This window comes from Anolis carolinensis, chromosome 6, assembly GCF_035594765.1.
Source record: "Anolis carolinensis isolate JA03-04 chromosome 6, rAnoCar3.1.pri, whole genome shotgun sequence".
Taxonomy (NCBI): domain Eukaryota; kingdom Metazoa; phylum Chordata; class Lepidosauria; order Squamata; family Dactyloidae; genus Anolis; species Anolis carolinensis.
The window spans coordinates 113,130,531-113,155,520 of record NC_085846.1 but is presented as its reverse complement, the minus strand read 5'-3'; the positions used below and the strand labels follow the sequence as shown (position 1 = coordinate 113,155,520).

Here is a 24,990-nt window from a genome sequence, read left to right as displayed (position 1 = left end):
AGCAAAGGCTGACAGTGAGGGAAGGATGCATCTACACTAGGCATGGGCAAACTTTGGCCCTCCAGGTGTTTTGGACTACAACTCCCACAATTCCTAACAGCCGGTAGGCTGTTAGGAATTGTGGGAGTTGTAGTCCAAAACACCTGGAGGGCCAAAGTTTGCCCATGCCTGATCTACACTGTAGAATGAATGTGTTTTGTCACGACTTTAACTGCAATTCTTCAGTACATTCCTTCTCAAAGGAAGCAAGAAATAATTTTGGCAATTTCCTTCCCGTGTAAGAGAGACTTCGAAAACCACCAAGGTTAATTGCAATTCGGGATTAATTCTGTGCAGAACTCACACGTGGCTGTTTTGCACAGAAAGCAAAAGAGACTGAATTTTCTACATTGAAAATGATACTTCTATGCAGAATCACAACCCTCTACTTTGAGGTTAAAGCCAAATTGTCTCAAAGCAAAGCCGTGTAATTTGTTTTCAAATATTTCATATTTCCAGCAGCAGTAGCATGGAACACACTCCACCCATATTGTCAGGATTCCTGGGTTTTGCATGGATGGACTAAACCAGAGATAATAACAAACGCTACTGAAATGAAGAACTTCTGAAGAATCCAATAACATTGCACTGGAAGACCTAGAAAATGCCTAGAGAGAGGACCTGTTTAATCAGATATCAATAAATGAAACCACAGATACAGGGGTCGTATTGGTACTCAGACCTCTTTGATCCTTATGGTTTTATTTATTTATTTATTTATTTATAGTATTTATTTATTTATTTATAGTATTTATATTCCGCCCTTCTCACCCCGAAGGGGACTCAGGGTGGATCACAATGTACACATACATGGCAAACATTCAATGCCATATGAACATAGAGACAGAGACACAGAGGCAATTTAAACTTCTCCATCTTCCAGCTTCCTGAGGGGATGCTCGATTTTGGCCACAGGGGGAGCAACTGCTTCATCATCCACTATGACGCCGAGTCCTTGGATACTTCCTCATTCCAAACACTGCTGGATGATTTTTATGGTGTCGTAAATTAGTTAAATTAGCTTCCCCACATAAGGGGTACCTAAATTTCCGACTTGATAGATGCAACTATCTTTCGGGTTGCTTAGATCAACAACGACCAAGGCTACTTTTTATTTTAATTTTCGGGTGCTCATTCCAACGGGCTGGCCTCTTGAACTCATGACCTCTTGGTCATAGTGATTTATTGCAGCTGGCTACTATTTATTTATTTATTTATTTATTTACAGCATTTATATTCCGCCCTCCTCACCCCGAAGGGGACTCAGGGTGGATCACATTACACATATAGGCAAACATTCAATGCCTTTTAACATAGAACAAAGACAAGACAAACATAGGCTCCAAGCGGGCCTCGAACTCATGACCTCCTGGTCAGAGTGATTCATTGCAGCTGGTTGCAGCTGGCTTGCTCTCCAGCCTGCACCACAGCCCGGCCCTTCTACACTGTAGAATGAATACAATCTGACACCACTTTGACTCCCATGGCTCACTACTAAGGAATCATGAGTGTTGTAGTTTTAAAAGATCTTCAGTCTTCTCTGGTGCCAGACTACAACTCCGATTATCCCATAGCAAGAAGCCACTGCCATTCAGTGGTGTCCAACGGCATTCATTCTACAGTTGTAAGTACATCCTACGTTGCCTAGGATAATGTTATCTCAGTTGCCTATCGACTCGGCTTAATCCGTGCCCAGATTTAGCCGCCTTGAGCTAATGAATGCCGTTTTTTGCCCTGCTGTTCATAACGCTTGCATTTCTTTCTCAGCCTACTTCCTCCTCCTCCTGAATCCTCTGCCACTCCATTCCTGAGAGCAATTATTCCACTTTTCCACCTCCCAAATGCAAACACGGTAACTAGGAAACGCTTTTGCAACCGGATCTGTCTCTGGGGAAAGCCTTGTGTGCTTTTTGGGGTGGAGGGTGAGTAGGAAAGCCCTCCTCCTTTGGGTTTGTGTTCTTTATTGACATCCTTCGCCAAGCCCTAACCATTTCCTGCATGCTTTTTGTATGTCATCCCTAGGAAGATAAGGAGAAAGAGATGCACAACTATACAAATGTACTACACAGAACAAACGGCATACAGATCTTGCCTATTAAAATTCAATACCATTATCAAAATACAATACAAGACCTCAAATATAAGCAACAATATTGAAATTTAGATTATTTTCAATTAGCTAAGAGCATTCCCCATAGCAATCAACTGCAATGTATTTAGCCCACATATTCATTGCTGCCAAGGCAGAAAAAAAATGTGCCGTTTATAAAAAAAATTGATATCATACAAGAGATCAAATCTCAGCTTAGGTATAAAAGTTTATTGCACACACTACTGATATCAATAATCCAGATGGCAATTAAGTGTGTGCGTGTGTGTCTGTATGTACATACACACACACAACAAACAGGCAGAAGGGAGTCAGGGAAAGGTGAGAAATAACTGCTGGAAAACCAAAGCCAACCCAGTTATTTCTTCACATTGGGCAGAAAAATGACTCAAAGAGTCTATGGTTGCCAGAATAAAAATTAAAAAAGGCTCCTGTACCTTTCATGGTTGCATCGAAGCGGGAATTTCAGCAGGTGTTGCTTTTAACACAATCAGGTAACAGGCCACACCTGTTGAGATCCTACGCAACTGAATGGTGAGTCAATGGCTAAGCAAATGCCATTGATTCAGCCAGCCTACTCGAGTTAGGTCTGACAGCTCTAGTTCCCGGTCTATTTTTATCTTGCCGTTCTCTTAATGAATGAGATCCTAGACCTGCTGACAGTTAAACGGCAAACATGAAGCTAAAATGCCAGGTAAATAAGAGCTTATGTTATGCATAAGTGAAACAAAAGATAGTACTGGCCATCCCACTTCCATTGAGAGCAGTTGCTCAAAGCTTACCTGTCTAAAGACGAGCATGATGTTTTGTGCATTGGGCTATGACACTGCACACGAGGATTTGAATCCGTGATCAGACATGGAAACTCACTGGGTGACATTGGGGAAGTCACATTCTCTCAGCCTCAGAGGAAGGCAAAGGCAAGACTCTGGACACATCTAGCCAATTGAGGTCCATCTTAAGTGGGATATAATTAGAAGACAAGACACACAACAACAATTTGCCCAAAAGGCAATGGGGATAGGATTGACCTAGCTTCTTTCAATGCAAAGATCCAAGAATTCATGCTTGTTTCTTGAACTCACAGCAATTCTGTAAGATAGGCTGGACTGACAGAAGACTTTTCCCCATAATGAGTCCTATTAATTACTCAATTTTAGATGAGATTAACCATGCAATTCAGGCCTGAATCAATAGCTTAATTAGTAAAAGAAGGTTGGAAATATGTTTGCAAGTTCATCATTATCCCAGACCCAGAGATTTCAGGATCAAATCCCAAGACGTCTCTTTGCAACGTCGCAGGGAATCTCGGGACTTTGGGATTTACCGTTCACATATCTCCAGTTTTTCAGAGACAAGTGTGGTCAAATAATATCAGAACCTAGTCAAGAAGGCAAAAGTTATTAATAGGGTTGAATATACAAACTAGGAGGTGATGCTCTGTGTCTCTTTGAGGCTTTCCTTGCTGAAGAGGTAATTTAAGAAACCAGAAGCAAGTGTTTGGTGGCAAAGAGGGAAAACATTAACTAAACCATAAAATCCTGACTCTTAAATTGCACCCATTCAATATCTGACCCGAAATCTTAAATCACAATATATTGCGAACAGAAGGACCTCATAGCTCGGATTTGCTTTGTGAGGCCGAGAAGAGGCCAAACCTGGCTTCGATTGAGAGTCACACCCTGCAGGGAAAAGACATAAAACATTTCAGATTTCATTCCCTGTGCAATGAAAGGTTGGTATTTTCCACCGGGTCCTGAATGCGAGGGAACATTTCCTGGTAGCCTGTGCCCATTGTGCCCTACAATAGGAACACCTGCAAAGTTGGCCAAGCTAAGCAAGGGGATTGAAAGGAATGAAATCCAATCATTACACATTTCTCCACATTGTCTAAATTCTCTCCCAAGAGTTTGGAGAAAATTATTTTATTGGACTACAACTCCCAGAATCCCCCAGCAGGGAAATTCTGGAAGATGGAGCACAAAGTAGAAAGTTTTCCCAGACTCTGTTTCCCTCTCCAAGGAGAATGTCTATTATATCTACCGGAGCCTCCGGTGGCCTAGGGGATAAAAGCCTTGTGACTTGAAGGTTGGGTTGCTGACCTGAAGGTTGCCAGATTCGAATCCCACCTGGGGAGAGCGCGGATGAGCTCCCTCTATCAGCTCCAGCTCCATGCCGGGACATGAGAGAAGCCTCCCACAAGGATGGTAAAACATCAAAACATCCGGCCATCCCCTGGGCAACGTCCTTGCAGACGGCCAATTCTCTCACTCCAGAAGCAATTCCGGTTGCTCCTGACAAGGAAAAAGAAAAATTATATCTACCAGGAGCTGCCATTTCTGGAGGTCCAAGAGCTAGGAAAACAATTTGGGGAATGGATAGGTTTTTTGCCTTAAAATGGTCTTTAACATTACCTAGGAAGCTTTGGGGTGTTGCCACATTTTTGCCCCTCTACACCTTGTTTATTGTCCAGAGGAGCCTTTCATCATGGAGCCACCCTAGAAACTGATCATGAAGCAACCCTAGAAGTTGATTTTCACATCATTTACTGTTAGAAAATAAAGGCCAAAGAGGTGATGGATAGATGAATATGCACTTCAACTTCATCATGTTTTCCAGGTTCGTCCCCCCCCCTTCCCTCTCCATTTATTAAAATGCAGTTTGGAGTCCAGGTGTGCAAACAGGTGTGCACATCGAACGGCTCTGTGGCTCCATTGCTGCTCCTTTGAACAAACAGCTCGAATGACTGGAAAAGGAGGTATGAGTCACTCCTGGGGATGCCTGTTAGGAAAAAGGGATTCCTTCCATTTCAATTAACCTTTGGAGTTAATTTGCATTGCTGTCTTTCTCCCATTACTTGCCTCCACCTTCTAAAACAGTCCCAGGTGAGATTCTCCATTGAAAAACCAAGAGAAGCAAAACCAACAATAAATTGTGTGTCCTTCTATGCGTATATTAAAAACTGAATCACATGACATCGCACACATAATCAGATGACAGCAAACCTTATAAGCCTTTGGGAAGAAGCACATTTGAAGTGTATTGGAAGAAAGCAAACAGGTGTGGCCTGATCACATTTTCTGTGCAGAAAATTCAGCTATTTCCAGTATGTGATATTAACAGGAATGTGACGAGTATACCCTGTTTCCCCTAAAATAAGACATCCCCAAAAAATAAGACCTAGTAGAGGTTTTGCTGAATTGCTAAATATAAGGCCTCCCCTGAAAATAAGACCTAGCAAAGGTTTTGTTTGGAAGCATGCCCATCGAACAGAACACCAGAGCATGCAGGATCGATAAAAGCACGTACCATATACATGGAAATAATGGTAGTAACAAGAAAATTATTGACAGGATTCAGTTTGTCTGGTTATGCTGGTTTGTGATGACAACTACTGTACAGTACATAATAAATGTTCATTTTTTTGTTCAACAATAAATGTGAATTCTTCTTCATGGAAAAATAAGACATCCCCTGAAAATAAGACCTAGCGCATCTTTGGGAGCAAAAATTAATATAAGACACTGTCTTATTTTCGGGGAAACACGGTACATATACATACCTGGTATCATAGAATCATAGGGTTGGAAGAGACCTCACAGGCCATCCAGTCCAACCCTCTGCCAAGAAGCAGGAAAATTGCATTCAAAGCACCCCCAACAGATGGCCATCCAGCCTTTGCTTAAAAGCCTCCAAAGAAGGACCCTCCACCACACTCCAGGGCAGAGAGTTCCACTGCTGAACAGCTCTCTTTCACAGTTTGGAAGTTCTTCATAATGTTCATGTGGAATTTCCTTTCCTGAAGTTTGAAGCCATTGTTCCGTGTCTTAGTCTCCAGGACAAACTTGCTCCCTCCTCCCTGTGACTTCCCTTCACATATTTATAAATGGCCCTCATCATGTCTCGTCTCAGCCTTCTCTTTTGTAGGCTAAACATGCCCAGTTCTTTAAACCGCTCCTCATAGGGCTTGTTCTCCAAACCCTTGATCATTTTAGTCATTTATTCCAGCTTGTTGACATCCCCCCTTAAATTGCAATGCCCAGAATTGGACACAGTGTGAATCCAGGTGTGGTCTGACCAAGGAAGAATAGAGGGATAGCATGACTTCCCTGGTTCTAGACACTAGACTCTATAAATTGGTGCCTACACCTAGAATGCAGGACAACTGAAAGTGAAATTCATGCAGCTGCAACATTTGGGTGAAACATGATTTTGGATCTGGAACTTAAGTGAGGCTTCCAAAAACCAAAAAAGCCAAACTTTAAATCTTATTGATGAAGCCAACAGGGTCATTTGGTAACTTACCGTATTGCAGTAAATTTGGGGAAGGTCACTCGTGGGATACTTAAACCCTTGAAATTGACCTTGGCCATGGATATGGTCCATGGACTATACAGTTGCCTTGATTAAAGAATACCAGTGTTTCCTCTTTAAGAACTTGCTATGTTCGCCAATGCAACTCAGTGGTAACCACTTTTTACAAACATTCATAAACAAACACACAGGTGGTTTCCTTCAGAAGATCTTAAGACTCAGGCAGATGCCTATATGGGGAGATTCACCTTCAAGTATCTTTGGTCCCTTCCACATAGCCATATAACCCAGAATGTCAAGGCAGATACTGTAATCCGCAATATCCACTTTGAACTGGATTATCTGACTCCACATTTCCATATAATCCAGTTCAATGTGAATTCCATACAGCAGTGTGGAGGAGGCCTAAGTCCCAAAACATTTGGGCCTAGAGACTTTAGAAGTGCTATGGGCCACAAAAGCATCCTTCGGGGTTTTCCTTTGAGATTAACTTAACAAGAAGATTGCAACCATGGGCTAAATTTATTTGCCATGTCTCTACTCACAGCTTGGAAAAAAAATCCTGATTTTGCCAGTTTATATATGGAATGCCATTTAGTACACCATTGTGTATTATGGGACCTCAGCATGCATGGATTGTGGTCTCCATGGAGGAGTCCTGGAAGATCTCAGGAGTCCTGGAAGATCTCATACCCAGGAGATCTCAAGGATCCACCATACATTCAAATCAGTGTTAGGAGCACATCAAAAAGAAGAGTAGAAACTGTGTTGCTCTTGGGCTTTATGTGGCCCCTAATTCATTTTCTGCAGCCCCGACTCCCTCCCCATAGTCCCCAAAATCCAGCAAACTTGAAGACAAGGGCAGAGCAATGGGTTCATTAGGAAGAGCTATCCAGCGGTAGAATGTGCTGATGGGACTCACTGCAGCAGGCATGGGCAAACCTGGGCCCTCCAGGTGTTTTGGACTTCAACTCCCACAATTCCTAACAGCCGGTAGGCTGTTAGGAATTGTGGGAGTTGAAGTCCAAAACACCTGGAGGGCCCAAGTTTGCCCATGCCTGCACTAGAGGTATTCAAACAGAAGCTGAATGACCATCTGCCAGGAGTATTTTGTGTCTTCCTACGGTTGGACTGGGTGGCTTTTGGAGTTTCTTCCAACTTTATGATTCTAAGCAACAACAACAACAAAATCTCCAAAACAACCCTATTAAAAAGGAAGGCAGACAAGGAGTGCCTTGGCACACGTCCTTGTGGTCTCCAAGCCATTGTGGATGAGACACAGGAAGAATGCCACTTGTAAAAGGGAACTTGTTGTCGAAAGTCAAAAACCACAGAATGATATCTTTCTTCCTGCAGAGCGCTGAACACTCCTGCTGAATGCACGCTCCAGCTGCTCTCTCATTGAAAAGAAATGGGTGTGACCCATCAGGGGCGGGTCTCGTGTCGGTAAGTAAAAACTGGATTAAATTACCTTCCTTTAGGACATGCCCTCTTCTGTCAAAAGGTAGCACAGCAGACGACGAGGGAGGCAACAACCAAGTTGGAAAGGACTCTGTGAAGCCCAGGAGAAAGTGAGGAGGAGAAGGGCCACCGAACCGTTCCGCAGCCTGGACTTCACAACAAGGTAAAGGAAACTTTTGGAGATCCTTGACTTGCAACAAAACCCTTTCCTTATGTCTGCAATGTTTAGCAGGAGGGCCTTGATTCTGAGTTGGGTGCTAGAACTTGAAAGAATATCATTTGAAAGGATCTAGTTATATGGAAAGGAGAAAGCAGAAAGAGACTGAGCATCGTTAGGGAAGGGAAGTATGTTCAGTTTAACCTGATCCATTCCAGGCAAAAGACTCCTTTATCCAAAATGCAATTGAATTTAGAAAGGGTCCTGCGTATTTTCGAACATTTTTATCAACTTCGTCACAGTCACGTTTCCCTTTGAAGTGTGACATTTCAAGCCAGAACGCAACACTTGGCCACAAAATTAGTACTAAATTGCTGGTTGAAAATTTGCAATAAAAAGCAGCTCAATAAACATATGGAATGGATAATTTCCCCCCGGATAAAGACACCAAAGTCGAGAAGAGGCTGACAGAAGGATCTGTGAAAGTCTTTTTTATTTTATTTTCCGTCCCACTGGATGTCTTGTTTTGCAGACAAGGGGAGGAAAGGGATTCTCTTCCCAAACCGAAATGTATTTCCGAGACAATAGCCGGGTTTGTCTTCCGAGAGGCTAGTACAGTCTAATTGTCACCAACCAAGTAATTATCTCTGTTTTGTTCAACGCGGGTGACTCATCCGATGCGCGGCAGGAGCTGGTTTTAATTTAAAGTTTGCTGTTCTGCAGAATTGTTTATCCCAGGAAGGTCGGTTGGGGGATAGTCGACATGGATTTTCATGTCTGATAAACTATTGTTTTAGCTGAAGCAATGGCCTGACCTTGCATCTCCACTTTGTCTTGTGGTTTGAAAATATTTTATGTAACACAGCTGCATAAATACAATATGAAGGGCCTCAGCAGCCTGTGTTTTCCCCCCTTGAAATGGTTGCCTCTCCTCCTACTCACAGACACTATTAATTTGGTATGCAAAGCAGGCTCGTGACGAACTCAGTCTCTAACTAAGGTTGTCTGCAAGGTATACAACTGCATTGTGGGTTTGTTTTTAAAAAGAGAGTGCTAGCTAAGTACATCAGGTGTTTGATTTGGCAAAAAGGAAGTTGGGTGCATTTATTTTCTTTTTGCTTTTTCGCTATTAAAAAATAATATTGACCGAAGGTGGACTTAAAAGGCCTTTTCCCACCAGGTAATGTTGGGCAGGATGGCGGATGTGGTTTACCAATGTGGATCACAGGGAAGTAGTTTGGAAACAATACCCAATCGTTCATGTTGGTTTTACAAAATGGTAGCAAGGATTTTTCCATGTCGCTTTAGATTAGTGGTTCCCAACCTGTGGTCCATGGACCACCAGTGGTCCCCAAGAACTAAAATATGGTCCGCGGTCTCACCGTTACGACACCGTTGCAATGAGAGCAACTGGTCTTGCGAAACCTTCATATAGTGCCGAGGGGATGTGGTTGAGGTTCCTTCTTTGGAGGCTTTTAAGCAGAGGCTGGATGTCCATCTGTCAGGGGTGCTTTGAATGTCATCTTCCTGCTTCTTGGCAGGGGGTTGGACCGGATGGCCCGTGAGGTCTCTTCCAACTCTGATTCTATGTCGGAGGGAGAAAGGCTGAACCCATGAAAGATGCAATAACAAGCCTCCTGACTGCTGCTTCTCCTCCTCCCTCCCTCCCTCCCCTGAGCGAAGCCATTCCATGTGGTGCCTTGTTGTCTTCATTTTTAGGCCTGTTCCTGGGGGTATTTGGGGTACTGATTCAGAAAATTGCATTGGATAGACCACATCGGCTCTAGATTATTCAATATAGTTTTCTGTGGGCGAGCAGATGGTGACTACTGGATGGCATATGTTCTGTATCAGAAACTAGACCTGATGTGGTCTATCCAATGCACCTTTCTGAATCAGCACCCCAAGTAACCAAACTGAATCTCAAGCTGACCCAAAACTGATTTGTAACCCTGTTGAAGAGTGGTCACTGGTCAAAGTGGTCCCTGGTCAAAAAAATATTGGGAACAACTGCCCTAGATTCAGCAAGCATCTGACATTGGTCTCCACCAGTATATGACATCATTGTGGCATCCTAGAATTGAAGGGGACCCCAAGGGCCATCCAGTCCAACCCCATTCTTCCAAGCAGGAAGACACCACCCAAGCCCTCTTGACAGATGGACATCCAATCTCTGCTTAATAATCTTCATAGAAGGAGACTCCACTAGACTCCAAGACTCTTGGAAGAGAGAGGGGTCACTTTCTTTTTTCCTTGATTCCTCCCTAGTAAACAAGAGCATCACTTCCAACACCTTCCAATATTTCAGAGATGAAAACCAGGACACCTGAACCTAAGCAACAACAGAGAGTGGTCAATATGATAAAAGTTACTAATGAGGAAGAACACACAAGTTAGGAGATGCTTCAGAAATTTGCTTTTGCCTGAGTCTACTGGGAAAGGGCAAGATTTCTGGCATTCCTCTCCTCTGCTGAGTTAATTGAATGTAAACAACCCGTTACCTTCTAGAACTGGCATGGGCAAACTTGGTCCATCCAGGTGTTTTGGACCTCAACTCCCACAATTCCTAACAGCTCAGATCCTTTCCTTTCTCCCCTCAGCCACTTAAACCATTTTCTGCATTCCTGGAATATAATGGGCTCTGTTGCAGCGCATTTTCCTGTTGAAACCAGACTTGCATAAACTTTCATAAACATGGCTTTTCCCTGTTTAATGAAGTTGTGCCTGGATTATGGGCATGTGTTGTTTGTTCACCCTCTTCCTTTATAAACCACTTTAATGTGGTTTATAAGGCCTGTGTAGATGAGGCCCAGGACATGGGATAACAAGAGGATCCATAGGAAAGTATGACTTCCAGGCATGACTCTGCTCTCCTGGCCATTGATAAGTCACGGGTACTTTGTGCTTTTCCTGCATGACAGAGGTTGGACTAGATGGCCCATGTGCTCTCTCCCAACTCGGTTATTCTGACTAGATAGCCCAGAGAAGAACCTCCAACCTTAGTGAAAGGGTGCTTCTTGTTCTCCAGATGTTTGTGATCATCAGGAACACATCTGGTGCAGATGCATGCCCAATTGGAGGCTGGAAGATGGACAAAGAGGAGCAGCATTTCACATATATACTATATGACCCCTGTAATCACAGAACCCATACCCAATTCTGTAGAAAAATAGTCTCGCTAGCAATTTACAAGATCCTCCAGATAATTCATTTGTGTGTAGGATGTCCTAGAGACCAACCATTCTCCATGGGTTCCTGCCATTAGCATCCCACAGATGAAAATATTATTCAATTGGTTGCTGTGAGTTTTCTGGGCTGTATGGCTAACGGCGCTCCATGCAATAATGCCAGCCACATGACCTTGGAGGTGTCTATGGACAATGCCGGCTCTTTGGCTTAGAAATGGAGATGAGCACCAACCCCCAGAGTCAGACATGACTGGACTTAACGTCAGGGGAAACCTTTACCTTTTTCCTATGGCCATGTTCCAGAAGCATGTTTCGTCCACATCTATGGAAGGCATCCTCAGAGGTTGTGAGGTCTGCTGGAAACTACACAAGTGGGCTTTATATATCTGTGGAATGATGTCCAGGGTGGGAGGAAGAACTCTTGTCTATTCGAGGCAAGTGTGAATGTTGCAATTGGCTAGCTTGATTAGCATTGGACAGCCTTGCAGCTTCAAGGTCTGGCTGCTTCCTGCCTGGGGGAATCCTTTGTTGGGAGGTGTTAGCTGGCTCTGATTGTCTGACCCCCATGACTTTTTCATAGCAGCGACTGCAATTGCCAAAGCCACCCATGAGTCCATAGTGATGATACTCTGGATCGCAGAGCATCAGATGACTTCAATGTACTGTTATTTCCCTGCAAAGTCACTTTCACAAGCTCTCTGCTGCTTTGCTTTTGTTCCGTCTTAGCCCCAGGGAAGGCAATTACTGTTTTACTAGTTTGTTCCTGCTGGTACCAGGTAAATCCAGCCAGTTTCGTGTCCTTCTAGACAACTCCTTCTGTCTTGCTTGCTTTTCTTTCTCTCTCTCTCTCTTTATTTCTTTCATTCTTTCCTAATTACTGAAACAGCTGTGGCATTGTTTTCCCAAGGGAAATACAGTGTGTTCCCTGTGTCTGGAGGGAAAACACTTCTGGACTTCACATAGATATGCAAAACCAGGAATAATAGCAAACCCTGTTGAAATGATGGACCGCAAATGCCATAGAGTCAAGCTGGAGGACCTAGAAAAGCCTAGGGAGGATATATTTTGTGATGTGTGGACTAATGAAACTGTGATACCTGTGGATCCTGTTGTGATCATTCAATTTGCTTTCACTTGGGGCTTGAACCCAGAATGCTCAAGCCTCTGGTTTAGCAACGAATGGTTCCGTGTTATGCAAAAACTCCATAAATTGTTCACATATTATATTAAGTGAATGCTTTGTTAGAGCGACTCAAAGCATTTCACATTAATAAATGACCAGCTTCAGTTAGGATATTTCTCTCTTCTATGAACATGTGGAGATGCCTTTTGCTGGGTCCAACCCACTGGCCCATGAAATCCTTTGGTGTGTATTAGAAAAGCAGCATTTGTCCCTCATCTTCAGTTCAAAGTTCATGATACATCTATGTTATCCTCCCGACCTCTCTCTAATAGTTGCCAAAAATGGGTCCAAAGCATTAAGATTCCTCCTAATCAACAGAGGTCCCTTCTACACTGCCATGTAACATCCAGATGATCTGCTTTTAACTGGCTTATATGGCAGTGTGGATCCAGCCTTGGTTTCAAGAGAGGGCCCCATTTATCTGTCTTTTTAGCAGTCCGTGTTATCCACAGAGCCCCCAGTGGCTCAGTGAGTTAAACTGCTGAGCTACTGAACTTGCTGACCAAAAGGTTGGCGATTCGAATCAGGGAGCTATTGTATGTATGTGTAAGTGTGTACGTATTGTATGTTTTACATGTTTTGATATGGTCAAAAGTGACTAATCAATAAAGAATTGTTGTTGTTGAATCAGGGAGCGGGGTGAGCTCCCACTCTTAGCCCCAGCTTCTGACAACTTAGCAGTTTGAAAACATGCAAATGTGAGTAGATCAATAGGTACTGCTTTGGCAGGAAGGTAACGTTGCTCCATGCAGTCATTCCAGCCACATGGCCTTGGAAACGTCTACAGACAATGCCGGCTCTTCGGCTTAGGAATGAAGATGAGCACCAACATGATTAGACTTAACATCAGCAATTCTTCTCAAATGAGTTTATTTTCTTCCTGTCAGCTTTCTTCGCTGTCCAGCTTTCACAGCCATATGGAGAAATGGGAAATGCAATGGTGTGGACCATCCTAACTTTAGGATTGACTGCTCTCTTTTGACACTTTAGGATCTTGTCCAGTTTCCTCATATCCGCCCTTCCAAGTCCTAGTTTCCTTCCAATTTCTTGACCACAGTCTCCACCCTGATTGACAATTGAGTCAAGGGATGGAAAATCATGAACTATCTCAAAGCTTTAATCATCTGTTTAAAGTTATGTAAAGCATTTTCATTTTCTTAATGTCAACTGTAAGCCTTCTTCCTTGACTTTTTTTCAATATCGGAACCCCTTGATATCTGCTGGAGTTTAGTTCCACGGCCCTGTGCAGATAGCAAAATATGTTGAAGCTCAATAGGCATGGTTCTCAACCTGTGGGTCCCCAGATGTTTTGGCCTTCAACTCCCAGAAATCCTAACAGCTGGTAAACTGGCTGGGATTTCTGGGAGTTCTAGGCCAAAACACCTGGGGACCCACAGGTTGAGAAACACTGCTCAATAGGCTTGTACATTTTGACTGAACCTCAATCCATTTCTGCTGGCCGGATTCCAGGAGATCCACGGATCCATTTTTGCACACCTCCCGAAAACTGGTGGGTTATCAAATGGTTTATTTATTTATTTATTTATTTATTTATTTACAGTATTTATATTCCGCCCTTCTCACCCCGAAGGGGACTCAGGGCGGATTACAATGAACACATATATGGCAAACATTCAGTGCCAATAGACAAACAACATATATAGACAGACACAGAGGCATTTAACATTTTTTCCAGCTTCACATTCCGGCCACAGGGGGAGCTGTTGCTTCACTGTCCACTAGTGGCTGTACTTCCTCATTCCTTTCCTTGTGTTTTGCTGGCATTTTTATGATGTTGTAAATTAGTTAAATTAGCCTCCCACATAAAGTGTACCTAAATTTCCCTACTTGACAGATGCAACTGTCTTTCGGGGCTGCATAGGTCAACAGCAAGCCGGGCTATTTAATGGTCGGGGGCTTAACCCGACCCGGGCTTCGAACTCATGACCTCTCGGTCAGTAGTGATTTATTGCAGCTGGTTACTAGCCAGCTGCACCACAGTTGTTTCCATTCTGCAGTCAAAAGATCCAGGAAGATCCGGCCCATTGGCGGGAATGGAGAACTGGCATCCTTTCCTTTCTTCCTTTCAAGGAATCCTGGTTTTGAAGGACGGGGTTAAGGAAGCATCCTTCCTGGGACACTTTCCTTAGACACAACTTGTTCACAGATGCCTCTACATGCCGCGTGGTGCCAAATAAAGGAGTAGGAGCCATATTCAGGTGCCATAACAGATGAAAAACATGATGGCTAAGCCCTTATCAGTACAGTCATTTGGCCAAGCCAAGCAAGCTGAATTGGTCGAAGAGAACCAACCACTCCGAATATATGCACAAGCCTAATGCTGAAGTCCTATACAATGGTGTAGAATTTTGTATATAAAATGACAAAATCAAGATTTGCATTTTGGAATTTTTCAATGTAGATAGTTAGATAGTCATGGATGCTTGAATCTGTGGATACAGTATCTGTGGATAAGGAAGGCCGATGGCATTAGGTCTAAGTCTGCTATTTCCTACTAGCAAAGTTGCCGATGCTCCTTCCTACAATTTTGATGCCTCCTGCCTCCAAATCCAATCCTACTTTAGATATGATCTTTTTGGCATACATTTTCCCAAGTGGACAAAGTGCAACCTGTGTGCCACATATGGCCCCGATATTCCAAAGTCTGGCCCCTAAAGAATGCCCCCAAAATGCCCCAAACACTACCCCATTTTTGTGCCGATTTGGAAATAATCATTGCTTGTGACTGGTTTGAAATTATGTTTGGAATAGATCCTCACTTTCACAGGCAAAGTTAGGCAAAATCCTTGCTGTAGGAATATGGCTGGAGAGGGAACTGTGGCCGGATGGGTTTGGTCAGCGATCCTTTTCCTGTGCCATGGCTTTCCCTTTCTTTCCTTTAAGGCTAAAAGGTCAAACCCAGCAAGCCCAAAGGCCAGCAAATGACATTCTGGGGCCAGGTCAACATGCCCTCCTTCTCTTTTGGATAATCGTACTCTTCTGTTAGTTTCACCTCCACGCCCTTTAATGTACAAGGAAGTAGTAAAAGGCCCTGTCTCACATTTCCTTGGAAGGGAAAGAAAGGCGTTTTTCACAAAGGGAAATGCCAGCTACAACACTATGTAACACGGTTTTTGTTCCCAGGTTGTCAATGTCATTTCCTAATTGGTTCTATCATAAAAACATGGGGAAAGTTTACTAAACTGCAAAAACTTTGTTATTGCGGGAGGGACATCCTGAAACACATTTTGCTCTAGTTTTTTTAATGAATATTTCATTGAGTCTCAACCAATTTAACCTAGTTTGTGGTAGCCACAAAAACAAAGTTTCCAGAATATAAAAACTAATTTCAAAGTAAGTATCACATTATTAAACAGGAAATAACACTTTCAAACCAGGAACAATTTTTTTTTCAAATTTTGTTACATAGTGTATTGATTTTGGAACGTTTGCACTAACGTTTCAATGGAAAACGTCAACTGTTTTCTAAATGTTGTTCTTTATTTATTGTCCTTATTTTAAAGTTTTTCAATACTGGTAGCCAGATTTTGTTTGTTTTCGTGGTTTCCTCCTTTCTGTTGAAATTGTCCACATGCTTCTTGTGGATTTCAATGGCTTCTCTGTGTAACGGGAAATCCAGACAGGAAGCCATCAGGGCCGGCTAACACCTCCCAACAAAACATTTCCCCAGGCAGGAAGCAGCCAGACTTTTAATCTGCAAGGCCATTCAATTCTAACCCAAGTGGCCAATTGCAACATTCTCACTTGCCTCAAACAGACAAGAATAATAATAAATAATAAATATTTATTTCTATCCCGCCACCATTTCCCAGAGGGACTCGGGGTGGCTCACAAAACACTCAAGGTGTGACACAAAATACAAAATATAACAAGAGCCAAACAAAACATAGGCAATAAACAGTTAACACAACATCATATATTCTCTCTCCCACCCTGGACATTATTCGACAGACATATATATAAATATCACTTGCCTAGTTTCCAACAGACCTCACAACCTCTGAGGATGTCTGCCATAGATGTGGGCAAAACGTCAGGAGAGAATGCTTCTGGAACATAACCATACTCACAGCAACCCATTTTAATAATGTCCCCATTGATTTAGTTTCTGCTATACAGTTGGTCCTGATGATGATGATGATATTTATTTATATCCCATTTTTCTCTCCACAAAGGAGACTCAAAGCAGCTTTTTGGGGGCAGTTGCTGTCATTTGCATCATTATCATCAGATGTGATATTTATTCTGTGAAGTGTTACTTCATTTGTCTTCCCTGGTTTTAAAATAGGAAAGGCGTGTTTCATGGTGCATGGAAAAGCAGTGTGTGGCTCCTGGGTGCATCTCCCTTGCTATTCAACCTACTTAACAAATAATAACAATTTCTTGGAACTGCCCCAAGTGATTGCATGGAACCAAAGCCAGTTTGCTGTGGAGTCCAAAACACCTGGAGGGCCTAAGTTTGCCCATGTCAGAGTTTTTCCTCGACCTCCTAGCTTTATAAATTGACCATGAGCATTTCAAGAATCTTTCCGCCACTTGCGTTTCAAAGGAAGGGCCATACCACACTATGTTTCCCAATTGACTTTTCTGCTCAGGTCTGAAAGGGCAATCCCGTGAGCAAACGGGTTTGGGTTTTGCTTTCGGCAGGGGCTTTGGGGATTACGGGCTTAAGGCAGCCTCTTTTGTCTCCTGTTTGCTCAGGCCTTAACCTTACAGGTGTGATGTTTATGAGGCTTTCGCCTTTGGCACAGAGGAAAGAAAAGGGTGGGGAAGAAGTGGCCTGAGTCACAGAGGTTCCCAGGGATGTCACAGCAGGGAAAGCCAACAAGGAAGGTTTGGAATGGGCACAGATTTGGGGGTAGCGTTCCATTCTTTGATGGCTGGTGGGCACCTGGGGTGTATCAATATGAGGCATGGGCAAACTTGGGCCCTCCAGGTGTTTTGGACATCAACTCCCATTATTCCTAACAGGCAGCCCAAGTTTGCCCATGCCTGATCAACACTGAAGAATCAATGCAGATTAGAAAATAATCCAGATTATTTGCTTTGAACTCGTGTTGGCAGTGTAGTTCAAAGCAGATCATCCGAATTATCTTCCTTGATAACCTGGATTATATTGCAGTGTAGATCCAACCATAGATTTATTTTATTATTTATTTTATTTACAGCATTTATATTCCGCCCTTCTCACCCCGAAGGGGACTCAGGGCGGATCACATTACACATATAGGCAAACATTCAATGCCTTTTAACATAGAACAAAGACAAACAAACATAGGCTCCGAGCGGACCTCGAACTCATGACCTCCTGGTCAGAGTGATTCATTGCAGTGATTGATTGCAGCTGCTCCCCAGCCTGCGCCACAGCCCGAGCCCGCCTAGATCCAGCGTAGATGGGGCCTTATGGAGAATAAGTGTCCTGGTAGCTTTCAGCCATGATTGCTTGAAATGGAGCCTCCATAGTCAAGGACTGTATATCTTTGTGTGCATCTACGCTGTAGAATGATTACAGTTTGCTACCACTGTTGGGGCTCAAGCAACGCTTCGCTTGTATTGTTTGTGAATGTCCCAGGAAAAGTTTGAAACAGAATGCTATATTTAATGTAATTTTGTGTTATCCTTCTTTCATTCTGAACCATATCTGCTCACAGGGCTGTTCTTTGTGGGACTCACATTCTACACATAGTTTGTTGCTGGAAAATTACTACTGTGAGATCTAACAGTGAAGCACCGTATTATTTCCTCCTTGGGTTGCATGAACGAAAACGTCTGCTTTTGCAGAATGCACTTGATCTCCTTCCAAGTGGGATAACAATGGACTGTGTTGCCACTTGTTTGTATATATACGCATCTATGAATATATCTGTGTGTATGATGGGATTTGCAGTACCTTCACCTGATTCAGCTCCAACTTCAGCGGACCTCAGAGACCCACACAAATGATGGACATAGACACAACAAGGCACATAGACTCCCCATGAATATATATATATATATATATATGTGTGTGTGTGTGTGTGTGTGTGTGTATACATAGATAGATAGATAGATAGATAGATAGATAGATAGATAGGTCCCCTGGTGGTGCAGCGGATTAAACCGCTGAGCTGCTGAACTTGCTGACTGAAAGCTTGGCGGTTCGAATCCGGAGAGCAGAGTGAGCTCCCACTGTTAGCCCCAGCTTCTGCCAACCCAGCAGTTTGAAAACATGCAAATGTGAGTAGATCAATAGGTACCGCTCTGGCGGGAAGGTAACAGCGCTCCATGCAGTCATGCCGGCCACATGACTTTGGAGGTGTCTATGGACAATGCCGGCTCTTTGGCATAGAAATGGAGATGAGCACCAACCCCCAAAGTCAGACACGACTAGACTTAATGTCAGGGGAAACCTATACCTTTACCTTATAGATATACAGGGCCGGCCCCACTATTGAGGCCCCTGACGCCGCCGCCTCGGGCGCAGGCCCGGGGGGGCGCCGTCAGGCTGGGCGGGAGGCGGGGCACCGCCCTGACGGTGCCCCGCCTCCCGCCCAGTGCGCCCTGGCCCGTCTGGCCTTTCCTAGCTGGCCAGACTGCAGCGGAGGTCCCTGCAGGCCGCAATCGTGGCCTGCAGGGACCTCCGCTGCAGTCTGGCCTGCTACAAAAGGCCAGACGGGCGAGCGGGAGTAGCGTGGGAGGCGGGGCCAGCTCTGACGCCGCTCCCCCCCCCCGCCCAGCGTGCCTTGGCCCTGCCTCCCACGCAGCGTGGGAGGCGGGGCCAAGGCACGCTGGGCGGGGGGGGAGCGGCCTCAGAGCTGGCCCCGCCTCCCACACTACCCCCGCTCGCCCGTCTGGCCTTTTGTAGCAGGCCAGACTGCAGCGGAGGTTCCTCCAGGCCGCAATCGCGGCCTGGAGGAACCTCCGCTGAAGTCTGGCCTGCTACAAAAGGCCAGACGGGCGAGCGGGGGTAGCGTGGGAGGCGGGGCCAACTCTGGCCCCGCCCCCCCACCCAGCGTGCCCTGGCCCCGCCTCCCACGCTGCGTGGGAGGCGGGGCCAGGGCACGCTGGGCGGGGGCGGGGCCAACTCTGGCCCCGCCCCCCTCACTATTCGCCCTGGCCCCGCCTCCCACACAGCGTGGGAGGCGGGGCCAGGGCACGCTGGGCGGGGCCATGGCGCCGGTGGCGGGGGCGCTTTTCAGCACCCCCGCTTCACATCGAAAAATATCTCCGGCCGGCCCTGTAGATATACATATACATACATATATATGTGGACTACAGGTCCCAGAATCCCCTGCCTACATGGCCAGCAGATTTGGGAAACTATACTCCAAAGCATCAAGTTTCCAGACTTGGACTGCAATGTACTTCTAAAGGGCAGTGCCTTTCTTTTTTCAAAGCACATTGGTGCCCGCCTTGTTTCAACAAAAGGGAGTATGAATAGAGACTACTCTTCCTCCCAGCCGAGAAGAAAGCATACTTTAATGCGACTATGAAAATGAAATATTTCACTGCAAGTGTAAAAGGCATTGCTCGCTGCTGTTTGAAAAGAGAGGCGCGGCTGCGTTTCCCAAGCTTTGTCGGAGATTGGTTTGTTTGCCCTGCCTTTGCAATTTAGCCCAATGTAAACTGACCAGGAAAACTCTGTGATTCAGCCAGACTCCGCCAGGAACTTAATATTGGATTACCATATTTTTTTGTGGTGGAGGCCAAATTCCTTTAATTTTCTTGATGAATCTCAATGGCCTTCCTAAGGGCTGGAGTGGGTTCCTATTATGTGCCCAAAATATGGCACTAAACCTTACTGTGCATGAATCCCATGTGCCAAATTGGGATGTAACCCTAATTTTCTGCTACATCCTAATTTTAACAATTTCCTATGAGAATGTCTCTGAAACCATGCTGTTTTCTGAGGGTTTTTTAATTCTGTGCAAAAATTCACTCATGATTTCTTTGTATAGAAAGCAAGATGTACTATGGTGCAGCGAACATATATTTTTGTTGCAGAAAATAGTATTGTATGAAGTGCTGTTTTCTGCATAGAAATAGTTTTTTTCTGTGCAGAATAGGCTATTTGTTATGCAACCATTCACATTTTTCCAAAATTGGCATTGTATCCAAAACTGCCAAATATGAATTTTCTGCACAATATGTGCCAAGCTTCGGAGATTCTCATCTGTCTAGAATTCTTTCTCAACACTCAAAAAATGGACATTTCAGAATATTTTTATATATGGTTTTCATATGTGCTTGGGGCTATGGTGACAAATAGGTCAGCGGTTCACATCCGTGGGACGGGGTAAGCTCCTGTTGTTAACCCCAGCTTCTGCCACCTAGCAGTTCGAAAACATGCAAATGTGAGTAGATCAATGGATATTGCTCCAGTGGGAAGATAACAGTACTCCATGCAGTCATGCCGGCCACATGACCTTGGAGGTGTCCATGGACAACGCCGGCTCTTTGGCTTAGAAATGGAGATGAGCACCAACCCCCAGAGTCGGACACGATTAGACTTAATGTCGAAGGCAAACCTTTACCTTTACCTTATGCATTTGGAGCATAATTGTTTCTTCAAAAAGTTGTCACTCTTGAGTCCTATCTCACGGGGCATCTATGCAGAAAAGTTATTGCAGTTTGACACCACTTTGACTGCCATGGACTCAATGCAATGGAATCACAGGAATCATAGTTTTACATGTTTCTTAGCCTTCTCTATTGAAGAGTGCCGGTGCCTCCCCAAAATACAAACCCCATGACTTCACAGCAGTGAGCCATAGCAGTCAAAGTGGTTCAAACTGTATTAATTCTATGTTGTGGATGCACCCAAAGTCAGCAGTGGGTGAGGTTGGCACAAAGAGATGAGCATCTCTCCATCTGTGCCAGGCATTAGAACCACATGCAGACTTTTCCAAAGATTTGGGCTTGGCTTATAACGTTTTATTTGGATAATGGGAGAGTGGCTCCATGCATGACATGTTTCCTCTAATCCTCTCCTCATCCATCTCTTTTGATTACTAAAGGAACCACATTTCTCCCATTGGCTCCCATTTCTCATGCAAGGAATGAAAACACCATGAAGCAATCAATCAAATCAAAACATTAATTTAGAAACAAGGATTAAATATTAGCACAGGACAGACAGGCCTAAATGGGTGGCAAGATGGAGAGAAACCCAACAATTATATATTTTCACAGTATGGAGAGGACAGGACCAACGGTGGCTTCCATGTCAATACAAGCATGAATCTGGTCTGCATTTTAAGATGCATCTACACTGTAGAATTAACACAGTTTGGCGTCTTTTGAACTGCCATAGCTTGGTGCTGTGGAATCATAGGAGATGTAATTTGGTGAGACTCCAGCACTCTTGGGCAGAGAAAGCTATGATGCTTTGGGATCATAGGAGTTGTGATTTTGGCGAGACACCAGAACCTTATAAAACTGCAACTCCCAGAATTCTATAGGCTTGAGCCATGGCAGTTCAAGTGGTTTGAAACTGCACTAATTCTCCAATGTAGATGCACCCTTAGTCCATATATCTAGGAGGCTTGGGCTGAGTCCCGAACACCTTGGATAACGCTTTTCAAATTCAGACTAAAAGCTGGAGTTGAATTATTACTATTATTATTATTATTATTATTATTATTATTATTATTATTATTATTATTATTATTATGACACAGCAAACAAGATAGATATGCTGGATTTCGTTTCACAAAATCACAAGTTGAACACTTCCCAAGTGTCTAGGACTGTGTGATGTATTTTCGGATGATGCGTGCAGATCCCAGTAGGGTGGCCTTTTGCAGTTGGCAGATCGTAATTTTGTCAGTGTCTATTGTTTCCAAATGCCGGCTGAGATCTTTTGGCACGGCACCCAGTGTGCCCATCACCACCGGGACCACCTGCACTGGTTTCTGCCAGAGTCTTTGAAGTTCAATCTTGAGGTCCTGATAGCGGCTTGAGTTTTTCTTGTTTTTCGTCAATGCGACTGTCACCTAGGATGGCGACATCAATGATCCAAACCTTTTCTTTTCCACAACTGTGATGTCTGGTGTGTTGTGTTCCAGAACTTTGTCAGTCTGGATTCGGAAGTCCCACAGTATCTTTGCGTGCTCATTTTCCAATACTTTTGCAGGTTTGTGATCCCACCAGTTCTTTACTGCTGGCAGGTGGTACTTGAGGCATAAGTTCCAATGAATCATTTGGGCCACATAGTTGTGCCTCTGTTTGTAGTCTGTCTGTGCGATTTTCTTACAGCAGCTGAGGATATGATCCATGGTTTTGTCAGCTTCCTTGCACAGTCTGCATTTTGGGTCATCAGATTATTATTATTATTATTATTATTATTATTATTATTATTATTATTATTGCTATTCTTTTACCTCCTGATCAAACCTGGGTTCCCATCATTTCCCCTTCTCTATTTAATTCCAGCCAAACACAATGACTGACGCTGAAGCTGACGTTGGGCTCCCAACAATCGAACGGAAACCGGGTCTCCAGATATGGACCATAGAGGTAAGGGGCACCCAATGAAGCTAATGGCCTTACTATAACCACTATGCTTCCTTTTAAGAGCAATTTTAAAACTGAATTATGCTTTATTGAAATTGCACACAAAGTACTGAATGTTACAGTCATCGTGAGCACACGTATATATCTATGCACATAATAAAAATCAATATATATAAGTAATAAGTATTTATTTTTCAAGATGGCCCCCACTTCCAGAGTGCCCTGTAAGTGCTGCCAACAATGGATCTGGACCAAACTTGACACCCAGATCTCATCATAACCAACTTTAAAGACTCATGGGGTTTGGCGTGCAATGACAGAGGATGATGGGATTTATAGTTCACCCATATGCAGAGTGCATTGTGAAGTTCACTGACGATGGATCTGGACCAAACTTGCCACCCAGACGCATCATGATCATCCTTAAATGCTGGCAGGGCTTGTGCAGCAATGACATAGATGATGGGAGTTGTAGTTCACCGATATGCAAAGTACACCATGAAGCCCACCAACAATGGATCTGTTCCAAATTTAACACACATATCCATCATGACCATCCTTAAATATTGGCAGGGCTTGTGCAGCAATGGCATAGGATGATGGCAGTTGTAGTTCACCCATATGCAAAGTGCACTTGGAAGCCCACCAACAATGGATCTGGACCTGACATACATACTCAACATGACTATCTTTAACTACTGATGTAGTTGGGGTGGTTGGGGATTGACCCAAGATGATGGGAGTTGTAGTTCACTCACAAAAAAGCGAGCATTGTGAACCCCCACCGATAATAGTTCTGGACCAAACTTGGCACACATATCCATCATAACCAACTTTAACTACTGGTTCGGTTTGGGAGGAATGGCAGATGATAATGGGAGTTGTAGTTTATCCTCATCCTTATGCATTTCCTGATGGGACCATTCATAAAATCCCAAAACAAACAATGACTATTTCTGATGTCTATACAATTATGAAATGCCAGAATAATTAGTCATATCTGGAAACACAGGGTTGAACAAATAATTCTTTCTCAGACTTAAAGAAAGGCAATATCAAACATCCTATGGATGACTCTTGCCTAGCAAATGTTCTACAGTTGAATCTTGCCCAGAAAGCGATAACTCTTGACTAGTGCTTCGCTTGAGGCTTTGTGGATCTCAAGAACTGAACCACACTTGAATCCGTGGTTCAATGGCTTCGGAAACATGATTTCCCCTTATGTAGGGAGATGACATGGTGCAATGGTTTGAGCATTGGATTATGACTCTAAACAACAAGGTTCGAATCCATGGAAACCCACTGGGTGACCTTGGGCAAGTCACATACTCCTTACAGCCTTGGGGTCCCTATAAACCAGAAAGAACTTGAAGGCACACAACAATATCTTATCCAGACTTATGAGAAATGTGGACAGACTGGTCCGCATGGCCTTAGGTTGAGCCATGCGAACCTTCGTTTTTTTCTAAAGTTGACCTTTCATACCATGTACAAAGGCAAAAGAACAGGAAGGGAGTACTTCACAATGATTTCCAAGCACCTATAAGGCTAATAAGGCTTTGAGATGGATCATGCTTGAAAAACAAGTTGGGAAACATGCCAACTTATTGACCTTAATTATTTATATACTTACAGTATTTATATTCTGCTCTTTTCACCCCGAAGGGGACTCAGGGCGGATCACAATGTATATATACAAGGCAAACATTCAATGCCATTAGACCTACGACATACAGACACAGACACAGAGGCAATTTAACATTTTCCAGCTTCCGGCTTCATGAGAGTATGCTCGATTCTGGCCACAGGGGGAGCTTCTGCTTTATCATCCACTTGTGACACCAAGTCCTTGTTGGAGTACTTCCTCATTCTTCCGCATGCTGCTGGACATTTTTATGGTGTCGTAAATTAGTTAAATTAGCCTCTCCGCATAAAGCGGTACCTAAATTTTCTACTTGAGAGATGCAACTGTCTTTCGAGTTTCTTAGGTCAACAGCAAGCTAGGCTATTAATGGTTGGGAGC

The 24,990-nt window shown here is 43.8% G+C and overlaps 1 protein-coding gene across 1 annotated transcript in view; it reads left to right on the top strand.

Moving 5' to 3' along the window:
* The first annotated feature begins 7,823 nt into the window (after positions 1-7,823).
* The window catches only part of vill (villin like), a 48,148-nt gene continuing 30,981 nt past the window's right edge, over positions 7,824-24,990 (top strand). Inside the window, exons 1-2 of the mRNA XM_008112211.3 lie at positions 7,824-8,087; positions 22,887-22,970. Of these exons, the coding sequence (XP_008110418.2) occupies positions 22,896-22,970 (75 nt within the window). The 5' untranslated portion in view covers positions 7,824-8,087; positions 22,887-22,895. The remainder of the gene's footprint in view (positions 8,088-22,886; positions 22,971-24,990) is intronic.